Below are 19826 nucleotides of genomic sequence, written 5' to 3' on the forward strand. Positions count from 1 at the left end.
CATACAGAAAGTGCTCATATTTTAACAATGATGATGCCTGTGATTATTATCCCTTACCGCATTTAACACGAGGTTTAAAAGTCCTTTGGGGGCCTTCTGTCTACAGCATGGGACACACACTGGACAGGCAAGAGTGGGTGCAAGTGGACAGGATCTAACTGGGAGAAGACCGAATCTCCCATCCTATCCCACTGAAGGTGAAGATGGTCGAAATGGAAAAAGTGGGTGGACTTGACAATATCGCAGAAGTAAAATCAACAGGCTTGTCAGGGAATTGCCTATGGGGGTAAAGATGTGTCAAGGATGACAAAGTACGAAACCTTATGATGACATGCTAATTACAGCATGAAATAAATCCTTATTTTGCTTGTGGGCTCTCCTGCCCCCTATCTTTTCCTAGTGTGGTACTCCCCTTTCTTTCCTTAACAAAGAAACACATAAAAATTAAAAAAAAAAAACCAACCCAAGAGCCAAAAGAGGCACCAGGCATTGAAGCATAAACTACTTGTCACCATGTAACAAAAAACCAGGAGGCTTCTTCTACCTGAATTTTGGCTTTTTGTTGCCACTATGTGAAAAAGGCATCATAATTGGGTGGAAAGTGGGAGTGTAAAACAACAGAGGAAGAAAAAATAAATAGAATTAGAATGCCTGAATTTATTTTTTATTTTTATTTTTTTTATTTTTTAATTTTTTTAAAGATTTTATTTATTTATTTGACAGAGAGAGACAGCCAACAAGAGAGGGAACACAAGCAGGGGGAGTGGGAGAGGAAGAAGCAGGCTCCTAGCAGAGGAGCCCGATGTGGGGCTCGATCCCAGAACACCGGGATCACGCCCTGAGCTGAAGGCAGACACTTAACGAATGAGCCACCCAGTGCCCCTGAATTGACTTTTAGAAAAAAAAAGAAAATGAATAGCCTAAGAAAGTGGTTTTTAATTTTTAATGCCTGTAATGAAGTTGGGCTGGGCGTGTAGGCAGCAGGTGGAGAATAGAGAACGAGGCTCTTTGTGGCTGGGCTGGGTATGGGATGGGGCCAGGGACTGACTGATGGGGAAGAGGGAAACATTCTGGGGATAAGAGTCAGGAGACACGGTTTCCAGGCCCCGTCTTGGCACCAGTGAGTATTTGAACACGGAGCTTACCCACAAGGATTCCACGAGATAGCTCTTGTGTTTGTGGGTTCTGTAAAGTTCCAGGGAGCCGAAGGGAGGTCTACAGTCCTCAGGAGGGGCCCATCTCTCTGGCATGTGAGTTGCCTCTAGTATCTCACGGGCCTCGCTGGCTAGAGGGTAGCTAAAGGGAGCCACCTTCCCCCAAAAGGACCTTCATGCCCTTCTGCCTCTGTCCTCCCAGAGTGACTCCTATTAAAGGTGAATGTTTCTGAGCTGGCCCACCAGGAATTGCTGAACGGTGGAGTTTATTTTTGCATGAAACAAAATACCTGTTTTTTTTTCCTTCTGCCATGATTTGGCTGTGTTTAGCAGAAGAAAGGCAGGAAAGGCACTCTTCGAAATTGTAGCAAGCATTTGAGCAGATTGAATTTAATTTTGGATACAAACGTGGAGGAAAGTCTCCCTTGGCTCCTGCTCCTTGCTCAGTGAGGCACAATGTGACGCTCCATTGAGAGGCCTGCTGACCTAAGCCAGCGCCAGCTGTTAATGACAAAGGGCGGGGGCGAGGCACAGCGGGCTGAGTCCAAGCAGGGATGCCCTTCCCCAGGATGCTTCCAGAGACTCTGCCCAGCTCCACCGTGCATGGTGGGACAGAGGGCAAGAACCTAAAAGCTGCTCAAGTCCCAGCCTGGCCACAAACATGCTGCATGGCCTTTCCCCACAGCTTAGGTTTGGTTTTCCTGGTCCAGGAGATAAAGGGACTGGAATAGATGAGCTATACGGTCTTTTCATTCTGACGTTTAAGGGTTCTGGCCTGTTGGAACACGTACAGATGCTGGAGAGGAACACCAGCCAAAAGCGTAGGATAAAATTTAGCACAAGTATTTGGGAGGGCATTAGCTTTCGAATGTTTTCATGGGCATACCCTTTGGCTTATAGGTGTCAATTCTTGGGATTTACCCTGTGGAAATACCAACGAAAGTATGCAAACATGGATGTTTATAACTGCAAAATAGCAACGATAACTTATGGGACCACTAGTAGGGAAGGGGCTAAATAAATCTACACAACCGTAATAAAGAATAAAAAATATATAATATTTTATAGTAATATATAATAAAAATATCCAAAATATAACTTTAAATGAAAAAATTAAATTGAGTAGAATATATGCAGCATGATTATGTTTTTTCTGAAATGAAATCCAGATATGTGTAATATGTATTATATTATATTAATTATATATGCATATGCATAGAGAAAAGGTTGAGAAGGTTCCACACCAAAAATAATAGTGGTTTGCTCTGTGGTTGCACAGTTCAGTTTGGTAGCTGCCTGTAACTACTGAGTACTCACAGTGTGGCTGGTGTGACTGAGGAACCGGTTTTAAAATTTTACTTAATTTTAATACTTCATGTTTAATTTAAAACCGGTCCTTCAACTGTATGTTTTAGGAAATCTAAATACAGAGCAAGTATTTTCAATGAAAATATAGCATCCAAATTGAGATGTATTGTATGTGTAAAATACACATCAGATTCAGAAGGCTCAGTACCAAAAAGCGGTAAATATCTCAATAATAATTTTTTATTTTATGAATAATTTAATAATATTGATTACATATTGAAGTAAAAGTATTTGGGATACTTTACATTAAATACATACATAATTAAAATTAATTTCACCTGTTCCCTTTTTACTTTTTTTAACGTGGCTACTAGAAAACTTTAAATTACGTATATGGGCTCACATCATATTCCTTCCGGTACTGCTACTTTCGGGAGTGGGATAGAGAAGAAGCTAGACTAACTTTTTATTTATATACTTTCATATTGTTTGATTTTATTACAGTAAGCCTGGATTACTTTCATAATTTATGAGGAATAAAGACCTTTAAAATGTGAAAATAAAAAGTTCATTTCTAGGATATATTTTGATATATAAAGAAAATATTTGAGAAAACACTCCCTCTAATTTGTTTCTTTTGGGATGGCGTGTCAGGGTCTGAAATAAATGTTTTGCCATCAGGTTATTATAAAATGGAACTCTCATTGTGGTGCCTCTGTGATTTACCAGCATCTTCTAATTGCTTGACCCTATCTTGGATGACTGTTATCCCCAACAATGATCCTTCTGCCTGACAACCATCCCAGCTGTGTTGGAAGGGGATTGTTTCTCAGAGAGTAGGAGTTAAGCCCACGAGAGTTAGGAAAAAAAAGGGAAATAATCCTTAAAGAAATCTCCTCTCTTCTCTCCAGCTCCCTCCTTCTCCTGTATCAAGATTCCCCAAAGCTTTGGAGATCTATAGTCTTGGGCTGAACTTCCTACCTCGCTAAATGACAAGGCCAGGATGTTAATGTTCCCCACACAGACACGTCTGCATTATACATAAAGATGTCTGTGTTACACATAAACACATTATGGCTGTAACAATATCACTTTCAAAGGAGTGCTAATCCACTGAAGTCATCGAGTCAGAAAACATTTGTTTCTCCATGTCTTGTGTCTGAGCTGTGTGTGAGAGAGGAGGTAAGAAGGAGGAACAGAGGAAGAATGGACGGAAGGAAGAAGGAGAGAGAATGCTCTTTATAAAACCCTGCTTCGCAGAGACAGCTTTTCAAACTCTCCCTCTGGTTTCTTATTTGTTTGCTAGGGTGTCACTTCCTTACACAATTTTCTGTTTAAAAAGTTGATGATAATCTTTTCTATACAAACAGACAGATATACAGATGACCCCAGTCAACATTTTGGGTAGGAAGTTGTGGGGTTTAAATGGATGTCACAGGGTGACGAGTGGAGAAGAAAATCACTGGCAGTTCTCAAAGTTCAAAAATAGCTAACTCCATGCTCCCCTAAAACCCTGTATCTCCCATATCATAGCTCCTGTCCGCCTAGGTCATATTCGCCTATTTTTGTCTTTCTTGTTATCCCCAGCACCTAGCATAGAGTCTTGCAAATAGTAGACTCTTAATGAAAGTTTGTTGATTGGATGAGTGAAAGAATGAACAATAAATCAACAAACCTAACATTCAAGGGTCAGTCTTTTTTTTTTTTTTTTAAAGATTTTGTCCATTTATTTGACACAGAGAGAGACAGCCAGTGAGAGAGGGAACACAAGCAGGGGAAATGGGAGAGGAAGAAGCAGGCTCCCAGTGGAGAAGCCCGATGTGGGGCTCGATCCCAGGATTCCAGGATCACGCCCTGAGCCGAAGGCAGACGCTTAGTGACTGAGCCACCCAGGTGCCCCTCAAGGGTCAGACTTATCTAAAACATTAATGAAATCAGAATTTCATCTCAAAAGTGGACTTGTAAAAATTTCCATCTTATTTACACTATTTTTATTAAATTCCTATAATGGGCTAAAATAAAAGGTGGCTAAACAAAGCCAGATTTTACACACATACACACGCATGCACACACATGCATGCATGTGCTCATGCGTGCACATGGTCCCAGCCCTTATGAAGTTTACAACCTGGGGAGAGAGGGAAGGTAGGGATTAGGTATAAATACATAAAATTTAAAATCACAAATAATGGGGCGGTTGGGTGGCTCAGTCGGTTAAGCGTCTGCGTTGGGCTCAGGTCATGATCCCAGGGTCCTGGGATGGAGCCCCATGCAGGGCTCCCTGCTCAGCAGAGAGCCTGCTTCTCCCTGTCCAACTGCTGCTCCCCCTGCCTATTCTCTCTCTCTCTCTCTGTGCCAAATAAATAAATAAATAAATAAATAAATAAATAAAATCTTTAAAAAAAATCACAAATAGTAATAAGTGTTCCCGAAGATATGATCAGGGATGATGGTAGAGAATAAAGCAAGGGGCTATGCCAATTTAGCCAAGCCAATTTTTCTCTTCTCTGAGAAAGTGACATTGAAGTCAAAGCATGGACGATTGGGAGTCAACTATTAAATAAACACATTTGGGGTGAGGGGGTACAGGAAGGAGGAAGAGCCTTCCACACACCAGGAGCAGTGCCTGCTGCTTCTCTGACTTACCACCCAAATGTGCTATGTAATTTGAATTTGACTTGATTCCTTTGGGTTTTAGGGCCCATGCTAATTTGTATGCCTGACTAGGGGTCAATGTCTGTTGGGACCCACATGCTCAGAGTATAAAGAGGGTGATTTCCCTTATTAGAAGGGCAATGTGATTACAAGGGGATGTTCTGGGAGTGGGCTGAGGTGTGGCTGGCAGTAGGCTGGTAAATTTCATTCACTTGTCTTCAAGGTTGTCTCATACTTCTTTACATTATCTTCTGCATTTCAGATCTGCTCTCACTATTCAATTTCTGTTTTCAATATTTTTTTGTTGACAGTAATTACATGGGATTCACAAAAGAGAATTCTTACTTTTCACTTTATACTCCTTGTCCCTTTTGAATATTTTAAAATATGAGTTTTTATAACTCATCATATAAGTTTTTATAACTTATCATATAAAACTAGTAAATACTATTGTGAACTATATATATAGTTCTGTTTAACATGCAATCCTATGACCATTGATGGGAATTAGTTTTCTTTTTTCCTCAGTGCAATTTGATTTAGAAAACTCATGAAAAAAGAAAAAGAAAATAAAATTCTCCATAACTTAATCATCTAGAGATTACCACTGATAATATCTTGTTATATTTCTTTCTCAATGCCTTTTTAAAAATAGGATCAGGGGTGCCTGGGTGGCACAGCGGTTGGGCGTCTGCCTTCGGCTCAGGCCGTGATCCCGGCGTTACGGGATCGAGCCCCACATCAGGCTCCTCCGCTATGAGCCTGCTTCTTCCTCTCCCACTCCCCCTGCTTGTGTTCCCTCTCTCGCTGGCTGTCTCTATCTCTGTTGAATAAATAAATAAAATCTTTTAAAAAAATAAATAAAAAATAGGATCAAATTCTACTTGTTAATTTATAACTGGCATTTAAAAACCTCAATATAGATAGGCACCTTTCCATGACAATAAATGCTGAGCTTTTGTATGCATCTATTATAATTTAAGTCAACGGACATTTAGGTTGCAATTTTCACCACATAATTAACTTTTAACCCAAATTTTTTAAAAAAATGTATCTATTTATTTTAGAGAGAGAGCTGTGGGGAAGGAGGAGCAGAGGGAGAAGGAGAGAGAAACTGAAGCAGCCTTAATGAGTATAAACTAGATGTTTGAAAATGTTTGAAAAATCTAGACTGACCAAATCAAATTCAGAATTGTTTCCTAATGTCACTGAACAGTTTAAACAGCAAGTTTCACTCAGAATGCCCTTTCATTTTTTTTAAAGATTTATTTATTTATTTGAGAAAGAGCATGTGAGAGCGGGCACGTAGGGGGAGGGGCAGCGGGAGAGAGAGAGGGGAAGCAGACTCCTGGCTGAGCAGGAGCCCAGGCGGGGCTCCATCTCATGACCCTAAGATCATAACCTGAGCCAAAACCAAGAGTCAGAGGCTTAACTGATGGAGCTACCTAGGTACCCCACAAAATACCCTTTTATAAAATATCAACTTCTCAGAAGGTTGGTGGTGAGTGGTAGGGAGCAATGCCTCTGAAATCTATCTGGTGCTTTGTTTGAAGACTAGCTCACATCTGCTGTGTAGAGGGGGTGGGATGAGGGTAGGAGTGAGTACTGTTGGAGCCCACTGCTCTGATCACAACTGTTACTGTGTGACCAATATCTGTTACTGTGTGACCAACATGTCAGGCAAGTGAGGGGGGCGGGGCAAGAGGCAAAGTTCCAGGTGCTCAGAAGTGGGTAGGTTGGAGGAGTCTAGCCATCAGAAGCCCCACAAGCCAGGACTTGAAAAAAAGAGAACCTCAACCAGTTTCTTTCCAACAAAACAGAACATCAGCCAGGGCCGGATCATCTTCGCGCAAGATCAGCCTGTCTCAGGCCAGTGAATACACAAAGATCCGTTCCACCTTCAAACCTGACATTCCCCTTAGTTACCATCCTGTGATTTCCAAAAGACTATTTTCTGTTTCTTTTCGGCTATAGCAACCTGCTCTCTTAAATAGCTTCTTTATCTGGTAGGGCAATTACAGTCTGTGACTAACAGCTGTGGTTCATAAACATAGTTTCACTGTTTGGGTCAGTAGTTCTTAGCCTTTTCCGAAAGGCAACTCCCCCGGCTGATCTTGGCATTAAGAGAAGCACCTTTCCTCAGCACTCGGGTTGGTACTCAATCGTGCAGTTTACTGTTGGAGGGTTCTGTTTTCCCATTATAAAGGAGGTGACATTTTTATTAAGTTGCAAGTCCTGGCATCTAATACCAAACATATTTCCGGATGTTGGTTTTATTAGTGATTTTAACTTTTCCCATCGAGCTTTTCTTTATATTCCAAATGGTCTACAATAGGCATGTCTTTCTTTTAGCCGTAGAAAAAAATATTTTCTTTCAAAAAGTAATCCTTAACCAGGAAACTTTAAGGAGAAAATCTGCAAGATCTAGGGCTCGATGAAGAGTCCTCAGACCCAACATCAAAAAGCACAACCCGTAAAAAAAATTACAAATTACACTTCAAGAGAATTAAAAGCATTTGCTGTGTGAAAGACGATGTAAAGAGGATGACAAGACAAGCTGTGGACTGGAAGAAAAATATTATTTGCCAACCATACATCTGACAAAGGATTTGTATCTAGGACATATAAAGAACGCTCGAATTTCAACAGTAAAAACAAACAACCAAATTAGAAAATGGGCAACCTATAAGAGACATGTCATAGAAGAGGGTATACAGATGGCAAATAAGCACAGGAAAAGATGTTCAACATTCCTAGCCATTAAAGAAATGCATTTACCATGGTGAGATGCCACCACACACCTATTAAGACAAATAAAGTAAAAAAATAGTGACAATGCCAATTGCTAACAGGGGATCAGAGAAAGCAGATCTCTCATACGTGGCTGGTGAGAACGTAAAATGGTACGGTGACTCTGGAGAAGAGTTTGGTTGTTTCTTCAAAACTAAACATAGACGTTCCAGGCGACCCAGCAATTTATCCCTGGGCGGTTATCACAGAGAAATGAAGGAAACTGAACAGGAGTATTCACAGCAGCTTTACCCGCAATAGCCCAGATCTGCAAAGCACCAAACTGCCCGTGAATAACTAGTTACACTGTGGTGCATCATACCATGAACCATCCTCAACAACAGCCAAAAAGCCAACTATTGATATGTGCAACGACCTGGAAGGACCTCACGGACATTATGCTGAGTGCAAAAAGCCAATCTCAAAAGGTCACACACTGTATGATTCCATTGATACCACATTCTTGAAATTATAGTGATGGAATTAGAGAGATGAGCAGTTGGTGGGAAGGAGGGGCATGGGTGTGACTATCAGGGTAGCACGAGGGAGATCTTTGTGGTGATGGAATGGTTCTGCATTTGTGTTGCCGTGGTGGTTACACATCCACACGTGTGATGAAATAGCGTGCACACACACACACACACACACACTGTACCAATGTCAGTTTCCTGGCTTTCTTATTGTAGTATAGTTAAATAAGATGCATCGATAGAGGGAAATGATTAAGAGTATCCAGGACCATTCTGTGCTATCTTTGCAACTTTCTGTGAATCTGGAATTATTTCAAAATAAAAAAAATTTTTAAAGAAATTCATGCTTATTATCGAAAATTTAGAATATGCAGGAAAAAATATGAAGAATACGAGTTCTAGAAGTCATACCTTTTGGACGTATTTGTTTTAGAATGTTAGAATTATTGCTCAATTTTTGCTTGGAGATAAAACTCACTTAACATAAAACATTTTTACTTTTTTCAGCTTACAATTCAGTGGTGTTTTTAGTTTATTCATAGTATTGCATAACCGTCACCATTATACAATTCCAAACATTTTCATCAGCCAAAAAGAAACCTCACACCCATCAGGCCATTTTCCCTCCCGGCAGTAACTAAACTACTTTCCACACATTATATGATTCCATGAATATGAAGTATGCCTATGCATGGAGTCATACGACAGGGTACAACGGTCCTCTGTGACTGGCTTCTTTCCCCTAACGTAATGTTTTCAAGGTTCATGCATGTAATAGCATGCATCAGTACTTCATTGCTTTTTGTGGTCGAATAATATTCCATTGCACGAATATATTTAATTTTAATTTTTGATACACTTTTTCTTTGTTCCCTTACTGCAGGTCTCTTTTACACTGGTCAGTTTAGTGAACTCTCTCCAGCCTGGACTGCTGACCTGTGACCTCCCATTATTCAAACCAGGCTGACATATGCGGGCATCTGGAGGCCCTCAGCTTCGTTCCCTCACTTCTCAGCATCACCTCCTGAAATCAAGATGCTTCATGAGGTAGGTCAGTAACTGGGACCCAGAGGATCTATATAGGGGAGGATCTCCTTGTGGCCCATCAGTGGTGAATGGTGTCAGGGCAGAAGGGAGGGGAGACAGCCAGCCTGTCTATGGAGCAGCAGAGCAATTCTAATAGCCTCCTGGTCACAGGCTTGACTCACCTCTCTAGAATAAGGAGCACTAAATATTTTTCCCAAAGCAATGCTTTTCTAAGCTGTTTTGGAAACACAAACATTTTGCCTGAGTGTCCCTGCTCTCCGCATGGGGCTCCTGAGTCCAGAGCTTTCTGTCCCACAGTGCTGCAGTCACCAGCTTACCCACTACCAAACATCCTTTCCTTCTGTCACTGATGTCACAGCTGGGCTGAGTTGACGGTGCCCATAGTACCTTGGTGTCGTAGTGCACGTGAAGCCCATTTACTGAGCCCTTACGATGTGTAGGTCCCGGACTGAGCCCTTTGCAGTTATCATCTGACTTCGGGCTCAGAGCAATTCCATCAGACAGGAGCTGTTCTTATTCTTATGTTAAGATTCAGAGACAGAGGCGCACAGAGTTTTAGGGTCCAGTCCAAGGTCATATCCCCACTGAGTGGCTTGGTGAGGATAAAACCTCACAGGATCATCCAAGTGCACTGAGAGCCTAGGCTCGGGAGCCAGACTTCCTGGGCTCCAGTCCTGGCTCCTTGTTCATTTGCTGTTGGGATTTGCCTCCATTTTCCTATCTGTAAAATGGGATTAATAAAAATACCTACCTCATCGTGTTGTTGTGAAAATTAAATACATGAATCTGTTACAGCCTGACGGCTACGTGCCTGGTGCACGCTAAGGGCCATGTGAGCGATCACTGGTGTCGTGGTTGTTATTATTACACTGACTCTTAAAAATGGGACAGTGAGGCAGGAAAAAAAAACAAATGATCCAACCAGACACCATTTGCCTCATGAGATCTTTTCCTGGCCAAATGATAGAACACGTGCTGTTTCCAGGCTGCTGCTCCCACCCCAGGGCCTTTCAGCCACTAGCAAAGCCACACCAGCCATTTCCTGAGCCACATTCTTCAGGTTAGCAGTAAGCCGCTGTTCTGACAGGCAAGGGGGCTAGGGGGGAATAACTCTTTCCTATAAGAGCCAGCAATGGATTTCCTTTGAAGAGCCATATTATGTGTCACCCAGAATGTTGCCTTTTGTACATATTTGCTTAGGAGCATCCAGTGTTCATATTTAGTGTATCTCTATTTCCGCAACACACCATGGACGATCAGTGCTACGGGAAGTACAACCATTAGTGCCTTTAACTCTAATCAGATTAGAGAACCAATTCCAGGAACTCCAGAACCGATTCAGAAAGCTCCTCTTTAACCAAAGGATAACGTGAGACATTACCGGCCTCACGGTGATTGGATGCAAAGGTTAAGAGCCCTGCAGTTGAGTCTTTCTTCACTCCTCTAAATTGGTGATGGCTTCAGACCAGGCCAAAATTGGCTTCAGTTGGGAATCCCAGTCCCCTGTGAAGGTCTTCTCTTTGAGGGCCTCTAAGTTGGCTGAAGGAAGATGGGCCTCTCCATCCAATGGGCTGAAACAGGTGGGCCTCCCTGAGCTCAGGGAGCTACAAAGAAAGGCCTTTTTGGGCAGAGGAAAAGAGTGCTACTGCTAGCATAGGACCATGGGCAGGGCTTATTGCTCTGAGTCCCCGACACAAACTCCAGGCTCTCATGGCCTTTAGGAAGGACAGGGTTTACAGCTGATCTAGTTTGGAAAGGAGAGGCCCTTTCCAGAATCCCTTAGTATAAGGAATGCCTGATTTGGGGGTGGGGGAGGGGGAGGTGGGGACACACACTTAGGACTGGTGTCCAAGAGAAGTGCCCTTAGAATCCCTCCCTGGGGGGGGGGGTGGGGGGTCATCTCTATAAAGAATCATAAGTCTTTAAGATTTTAGAAATTTATCTTGATGTGGTTTTATCAGCATTCCTATTCCATGTGTTAGTAGAAGGTACTAATCTCCATGGCAACGTCACCTAACTGAACTCTTTTACTTTATGATGAAGAAGCTGAAGCCCAGAGTCAAACAGCAATATAGTAAGAAAGGTCCAGAACCCAAGACCACAACCCTCAGTCTAGTTTCCCATGCTCTGAGCCACACTGCTAAAAGATGACTCTAAAAATGTCCTTCTACCTAGATCATTCCTCCTCTCTTACCAAGCTGGTGGTCACCTCCCAGCAAATAATTCTATCCACAAACTATTCAGAGTACTCTGAAGCACGCCTCACCATGAACTAGAGCTCCTGCCGAGATGGGGAGGGAGAATTCAAGGTTGGTTTGAGAACGGAAGTGATGAAAAGGCTCAACAGAACAATCGTGCTGATTCAGAATGACTGGAGAGTGGTCTTCCTGATTATCTAGTGTTTCTGCTCATGTTTGTTGAATGAATATATTCAATATATAAGGCATTGAAATACAATATGAGCAGTGGTACTGAGTTTAATTCAGTCTTTCTTCCCCTAGTGTGTCAAGGTCCTCATGGTGAGTATGGATTACGGTTCTGGAGAATTCAACCGATGGCGAACAGGGTTGGCAATCTTCCCTTCGGCAAATTTTTGGTAATTTGCTGACCCTGTTGTAGAAAGTGAGGGTGTTCAAGCTGACTGTTTTCTTTTTTAAAGAGTGAATCCCTTCATATCAGTCTGCTTATCTTTCACTTACCCTTTCCTTCATAATAATATCTTAAGGAATGTACACACACACGTCTAGTTATCTGAGACTTTGGTTGATTGGACCATAGTTAGCCACTGAATAGGACCATCGCACAGAGGATTATGTCTTAAACATTTCCCCTGAATTCTCTGTTAGCAAGATGGGAGACATGCCATGGGTCACTTGATCCTTTTTTCTCATTTAGAACATGAATCTTGAGGCCAAGAGGCAGAAAACAGTCCACTAACACAATTGGCAACTTGACACAAAACAATTCAGTGATGGGTTCAAAAAAATGACCTCAATTTTAAAAAATAATTTTTAAAAATTCAATGACCAATTAGTTACAGCTTAACTTGTTATGTATGTTTGAGCAGGCAGTGAATGGAACACAAAGAAGAGTACGCTGAGAAATATGTTCCATACGCTAAATAACAGAGGATTTTAGCGACACCTTTTTAAACTTATTGCTTCTCAACTTAAGCTGAATGTTTTAACATTTTTAAATAATTTTTCAAGTCACAAATCAAGATTTATCTATATTCAGGTAGATTCTGCTGGCTCGTGTCCAAAAGACTTGGTCCTCTTGAGGGTAGTATCCTTTGCTTTTCTTCGAGTACTTATTAAGACCTTTTACTTGTCATGAATTACGCCAAGTTTCGAGGCTACGAAGAAAGAAGACACAGCCCCTGTCCTATGGGGACTGACGTGGAGACTAAATGCTCAAACATTTTCTCACTGTCACCATCATTTTCCTTCTTAAATGCCATCAATCTGAGCTTCATAGACGATGCTCCTTACACATCCTATAGTTCTCCACGGGGTTTCTACACACTTGCTACTGAGTTCTCTTTAAGATGTATGTACACGTAGTTCAAATTAATCAACTTCTCAAAACTGCTGCTCCGCATTTTTTTTCTTTCTTTAACTTGTCCCCACCCCCCCACCCCACCCCCGTTCCTTCTTTGGCTCTAGCTAGCGATCTGAAATAACAAGGAACTAAACTGAGAAGGGTCTGCTTGTCTCAGGTGCACCACATGGGGCTCACTGGTAAGGGTTTTGTTATAGCTTTCTTTGCCAAGTTTGTTCTAGCCTATTTATCCCTAGATTGTTTTCTTTCATATTAATGAACCATTATTATTATCCACTGAAGCATTATTTGTAATAGTTAAGAAAAAAAACAGAAGTAACCTATATCTTCATCTGTAGGAAGATAGTTAAATCAACTATGGCGTATCCATTTAATGGAACTCTCTTCATGCTTTAAAAAGAATGAAAGGTCTTGGGGATGCCTGGGTGGCTCAGTTGGCTGAGGGTCTGACTCTTGATTTCCTCTCAGGTCATGATCTTAGGGTTGTGGGATTGGGCTCTGTGCTCAGTGGTGAGTTGGCTTATCTCCCACTCTTTCTCCCTCACTCTCTGCCCCTCCCCCTGCTCACTTGCTCTCTCTAATATAAATAAATAAGTCTTTAAAAAAATAAAAAGAATGAGAGGTGTCTAAAAATGTTGAACACATAAAAGCAGAGTTTGGAATGGTGGTCATCAGAGGCTGGGGGTTGGAGGAAACGGGGAGATGTTCGTCAAAGGGTACAAAGGTTTTAGTAATGGCAGGATGAATAAGTTCTGGAGATCTAATGGACAACACGATGACTAGAGTTAATAGTTCTGTATTGCATTCTTGAAATTTGCTAAGAGAGTAGATCTTCTCACCACACCGGTAACTCTGCGAAGTGACTGATGTGTTAATTAGCTTGATTGTGGTAATCATTTCACAATGTACACATAAATCAAAACAACATGTGTTCAACACCTCAAATATATACAATTTTTATTTGTCAAGTAGACCTCAATAAAGCTGGGCAGGTGGAAATGAGAGGTCTATATGAACAGGTATGTATGATACATTGTAAAATTTTACAAAGGCAAGTTATAGAACAATACGTGTTGTATGACCCCACTTTAAAAATACATATTGTGAATGAAGTGTCTCTGAATACACCCATACACATAGTATTTGAATGAAAAAAGTTTTAGGAGATAAACATTCACTTGACAGTGAGAAGCCTAGCAAGTGAGGCAGGTAAGGAGCAGATGAAGGAAGGAATGCACTTTCTGATTCTGCACTTTTCTATTGATTATTTTGACAATGAATAGATATACTTGTTCCAAGTTAATAAATAAAAAGGAGAATATAATATTTTCCTAGATATTTCAAAACTATATATTCTTCTAGACTGGCCTAGCTGTTGAGTTTTCACTTACTTTGATAATACCGTTATCTCCTTTTTGATAGCTTCAGGGATTAAGCCCCCAAACTGACAAGTGTGTGCCCCCCTTTCTTGTCTGCTGCTTCTCCAGGCTGGTATAATACAGAGTGTGTTTCATTCAGACTCATTGTACACCGTTCCCTGAAATCTTGGTCACGTGGACTTGTCCTGGAAAATCTATTCTCCAAGCCCTGAAAGGAAGTCAGAGTGGTATGATTTTCATCTCACAGATCAGGAAACTGAGGCATGGAAAGTTGACCAGGGCTGCCCAGGCCACATGAGAGGTTAAAAGTAATGGGATGTTGTGGAAAAGGTCTTGGGTTCAAAGCCCTGAGACCCAGGTCAAGTTCTTGACGTATTACATTTCCTTTAAGCAAAATTTTAACTCCCTGAACCCTAGTTTTCTTGTTGGTAAAATAAGGATTATAACACTTGCCTCCCAGACTGGTATTATTACATGAGAGTATTTACATTTTTTTGCATATCGTAAAACACCATATATATCATAGAAGGACCAACAACCAGGAAGTTAGATATGAACAATCAGATCATTGTGGTTGCATATACAACTAGGCTTTTGTTTGTTTGATTTTCTTATGCTCAGAACACAAATTTAAAAATGTCTTTCAAGCATCTTGGAAGTTGTCCTTTCACCTTGAATAGTTTGAATGTTCTTTAAACTCAAGCTTTTTTTTTTTCTCCGCCCCAAATATTTCTCTTCATGCATTTTAGAAGAGGCACAAAAGTATCAGTTCCATGAGGAAGGCAACAGTACTCTACTAGAATGCCATACCAAATTGGATAGAAGTCTAAAAGCAGATTAAAGTTGTTTCAAATGCTTCAAAGAGGAGGAACAATCTAATCCCCCAAGGCTTCTTTAAATCCATATTCCTTAATTTCAGAACACTTCCCAAGTCTTTTAAAAGGCCCAAATATCATTTTACAATGTGAAGTAGTAATGGAAAACATTTCCCAATTTTTAAGAACATTCTTCCTTCCTTAAAAAGGGGCGCGGTAAAGCTGGGTCCCCCCTCACAAAGGAACTGGCCCAAGTGGATGACGACCCGCCTGTCTTAGCAGGGAGTGGGGGCAGCGGTCCCCAGAGCCATGAGCCTGGAGTTGATGGCTAATGACTACCTGGAGAATTCCTTAAAGAAGCAGTGTCAGGCATTTTCCCTGTTATTTCTGGGCGAGATTTGCATGTCTGTCATTGTGTGGAAGAACGCCCAGTCCCTCTACTGTGTAACACTGAAGGAAAGAAATTTCCAAATGAGAAGAAAAACAAGGCTGGTTATAAGCAAGTAGGACTGTTTTCACTGCTTTAGAAAACTGTTCTTCCTAAGCGGTCTCACCTGCCCAGAGAGGCCAACCCTTGTCCTGAAACACTTTTCCTGATTCTTCCCTCGCTGATCTATGGAAGCAACGATAAGAGCCTGCCTTTTAACAATGAATGTGGATTGAGATGAACCAGGTACGAAGCACTTTGTCAAAGGGCTTACATGCTGCATCTCATTAATTCCACCCGGTAGCCTTGAGGCAGGTACTATGATTAGCCCCATTTTCCAGATGACAATGTTGAGGTCTAAAAGACTAATAATGCAGCAGCCACGTGACACATAGCTACTTAAGGGGTTGAGCGGGTACTTGAACCCAGATCTTTCTGCTCTGAAGTCCATACTTAGCCAGAACGACGCACTGCCTAAATACAGGCTGCATGGCGAGGCCCGCATTGAACACTTCTGTTCTACCTCGTCGCTGAAATTTTATTACAGTTCACAATAGCGGCCCGTGTCCCTGCCAAGCGCGCTAAGTGGCTTACATGCCCGGTCTCATTTAATGCTTCCCAGCAGCTGTAAATGGAAGAGACTACCCTGACCCTGGAAATAATTTCTGCCTCTCCTGTCAGACTTGTCTTTCGTCCTTCTCTCCTGTTTCCTTCTTCTTCTTTCTTCATCTCTGAGATGTTCTGGTTGCATTTTTACCTTGCCTTCAGACTAGCCTAACATGCAAACCTTGTCGTGGAGAAGATCATGACTCAGGTGTCTTCCACTTTAGTCGGAGGGGATGTTCTGAGTGTCCCTCTCGGCTCTCCGTCTTCAGGACACCTCCCCGTGGACTGTGCCAGAACGGTGACCTCAGACCACAGCTTGAACGCTGACCGCAAGTCATCCAGCTCCCGAGGTGATAGAGTGTCCTTTCTTTAAAAAAAGGAGATAAAAATAGCGAAGAAACAACACTTTCCTTAGTTCTCTGAAAGGTTGGCATCCTTCCAGGATAGACTTATGTACTTTTGTACTTGGAGGAAAAAAAGAGATGGGATTTGGTCCAAGAATGGTCCTACGAACGAGAGAAATATGGAGCAAGCAGCTGGAGCCGAGCAGCCAAGTGGTACCACCAGCTGCAGGCCCATTAATTAACATTCCCTGGTATGTAGCAGCTCCAGTGACCTTGATTCTTGTTGAATTCACAAAGATAATTTTTACAGAGCCTCTACTTTTCTCGCTGCAGTGTATTTATCCAAGGAGTACCTTGCATATTTCCCCCCATCTCTCCTAGCAGTAAATTTATTCTAATTGCAAAGAGATATAGTAAAAGCCTGATTGAACACTTGGCAGTTTATAGAGATTTATTTCTGGGGCTTAAGGGGGTTTTTAGAGTGTGTGACTAGAGCGGGGTCGAGGAGGGCTGGGGAAAGGAGCCCAAGAGAAAATGTAGATTTAATGGATCTATAAAATGACCCCTCTAGATAAAGGCTTGTTCCAAAGACTCTTAAACAGCCTGACCCAAAGCAGGGTCTGTGACAGCCAGTCCGACACGAGGTGTCTGAAGCATTGCATTTTCCTCTCTGGGTTTTCAGGTTTCCATATGAAATTTGTTATGCCCCAGGCAGAGGTGGGACAGGGGTGAGTCTCTTTTCCAGAGAGAAGCAGCATATTTAACTACAAATTTCTAAGTACTAAAAGCTCTGAAAAGAGGCAAAAGTAAATGTCCAGTACCTGCCCTTAAAATTACTTTGCCTTTTCTCTAACCCTCTGGAAGCTGCGTCCTGAATTTTAAGCGTAGGATCCTGCAAGGGGCATCCTGAGACCCTGCACTTTGTACCAGGATTTCTGTCCTTCAAAACCCAGTTATCCGTGGCACTTCCAGCCCATAATGAGACAGATGGACACTCTACCCTCAAACGGGGCCTTCTGCTCAGAATCGACTTTGCCTGCACACACCACTGAACTTTTCCACAAAATCCTTCTAGGCTTTTGATCCCACGAGTGGCATTCATCTTTTTTGCAGCTGCTTTGCAGGTTTTGCTGAGGATGAATTTTAGGACTTTCAACTGTTAAATTTGTTATATTGTAAATCTACTCACTGTCTAAAACGGAGACCTTTGTTCTGGAGGAAGAGGCAAGATAGAGAAGGGTACAAAGTAGATACTAGTGAGGAAGAAGCCTGACCTCTCTGGCTAGAGGCTAAATGAGTGGGTGAGCGGTTTGTGATGTCCCCTGCATTTTTGCTTTTTTTCAGGAATTGGCATAAGGGGACCTTGGGAACATTTTTTTAAGTTTATGATTGTGAAGTTTAACACACAGGACAAAAAAAAAAAAACAAACCCATTTAACAAGTTGTTTTAAAGTTAACACCCAAGTCAAGGCGTATATAATATTGCTAACTTTCCCCCATAAGCCCCTATCATGCTCCTAGACAGAACTGCTATTGTGGCATTTATGGGAATCACTTCTGTGCTTTTTAAAATAATTATTTAGCACCTAAGTGCACATCTATATAGAATAGTTTAACTTTATATCTTAGAACTTTATGTAAATGGAATTCATGCCCTGTTCTTTTGTACCTGGCTTCATTTGCCGTTATGTTTGTAAGAGTCATCCACGTCGTATGGAGCTATGGTTCATAGTCACCGTGGCACAGTCGTGGTGGCACAATATTTTTTTTTTAAGATTTTTTATTTATTTATTCGACAGAGATAGAGACAGCCAGTGAGAGAGGGAACACAAGCAGGGGGAGTGGGAGAGGAAGAAGCAGGCTCATAGCGGAGGAGCCTGATGTGGGGCTCGATCCCACAACGCCGAGATCACGCCCTGAGCCGAAGGCAGACGCTTAACTGCTGTGCCACCCAGGTGCCCCCACAATATTTTTTATTTACGGAACTGTTACATGTACTGTTGGTGGACGTCAGGGTTTTTTCCAGTTTGGGGATGTGGCTAATAAAGCCGCTGGGAGTGCTCATGGGCATGCGTACAGGTGCACATGAGAACCTCCTCGGCCGGTCTGGTTAATGTCAAACAATGCAATATGAACACAGCTTGAATCAAGATTAGTCCTAGGTTTAATGGCAAAATGGACAGGATGTGTCATTTGTTCATTCATTCAATAAATATGAACAAACTTCTACTGCGGGACTAGTGAATATGTGACACAGGCTGCCTCTCCTCCGGTCTGTGCTCACAGCAGACATTACTCGTTCATATGGGCGTTCTTTCCTATTGAGTCTGAAGTGGCTTCAGAATCCTTTGCAGTGTGGTCCTCAAGGCAGCTACTGTTAAGGATCAGAGATGGGATTGTGATGGTTCATTTTCTGTCTCAACTTGGTTAGGCCACAGTACCCACATATTTGGTCAAACATTATTCCAGACGTTTCTATGGAAGGTTTTTTTTTTTTTTAGTTGAGATTATATTTTCAGTTGAGATTTACTCAAAGTCAATAGACTTTGTTTAGACTTTTTATTCAGTAGATTTTGAGTAAAGTAGATTACCCTCCGTAATGTGGGTGGGCCTCATCCAATCGAAGACTGACTTCCCTTGAGAAAGAGAGAATTCTGCCAAAAAGCTGTCTTTGGATTCAAACTGTCCCTCTTCCCTGGGTCTCCCACCAATGGACTACCCCTGCAGATTTTTTTTTTTTAAAGATTTTATTTATTTATTTGACACAGAGAGAGAGACAGCCAGTGAGAGAGGGATCGCAAGCAGGGGGAGTGGGTGAGGGAGAAGCAGGCTTCCCAGTGGAGCAGGGAGCCCGATGCTGGGCTCGATCCCAGGACTCTGGGACCACACCCTGAGTCAAAGGCAGATGCTTAACGACTGAGCCAGGCGGTACTCCTGCAGATTTTGAACTTGCTATTCTGTGGGATCATGTGAGCTAATTCCTTAAAACCTCTCTCTCTCTCTTATTGGTTCTGTTTTTCTGGAGAACCCTAATACAGGTGGCATGATATTGGCATAGGATTGTCTGATGGCAAAGGAACAGAAAGCATCTCAGACTAATATAAGTAAAAGAAATTTATTGTTGATAGAGAGGAATCCGTTAGAATTAAACATCAGGGAATACTTTTAATATTTAGTATTACCCTCCTCAATATCAAATCATTATAGCACTATTTTTATCAGAGATAATTTTCAAAATAAAAATGTGAACGTAGGGGGTGCCTGGCTGGC

General features: G+C 41.8%; 1 protein-coding gene across 9 annotated transcripts in view; it reads left to right on the forward strand.

Annotated features, from left to right (window-relative positions):
* Positions 1 to 19826, forward strand: part of LOC123799449 (uncharacterized) — an 80710-nt gene that overhangs the window by 20244 nt on the left and 40640 nt on the right. For 5 of the 9 annotated variants that reach the window (XR_015721555.1, XR_015721556.1, XR_015721554.1 and 2 more), the window contains exon 2: positions 9261 to 9428. Coding sequence is in view for 3 of the 9 variants with exons in the window: in XM_087855391.1 (XP_087711517.1) it covers positions 9348 to 9424 (77 nt within the window). In the remaining 6 variants the exon portion in view is untranslated. The remainder of the gene's footprint in view (positions 1 to 9260; positions 9429 to 19826) is intronic. The other 4 variants (XR_015721553.1, XM_087855391.1, XM_087855390.1 and 1 more) reach the window with 1 other exon arrangement.

The sequence above is a fragment of the Ursus americanus genome, chromosome 24 (genome assembly GCF_024610735.1).
Source record: "Ursus americanus isolate L20-20 chromosome 24, mUrsAme1.1.p, whole genome shotgun sequence".
In the NCBI taxonomy this organism is placed as follows: domain Eukaryota; kingdom Metazoa; phylum Chordata; class Mammalia; order Carnivora; family Ursidae; genus Ursus; species Ursus americanus.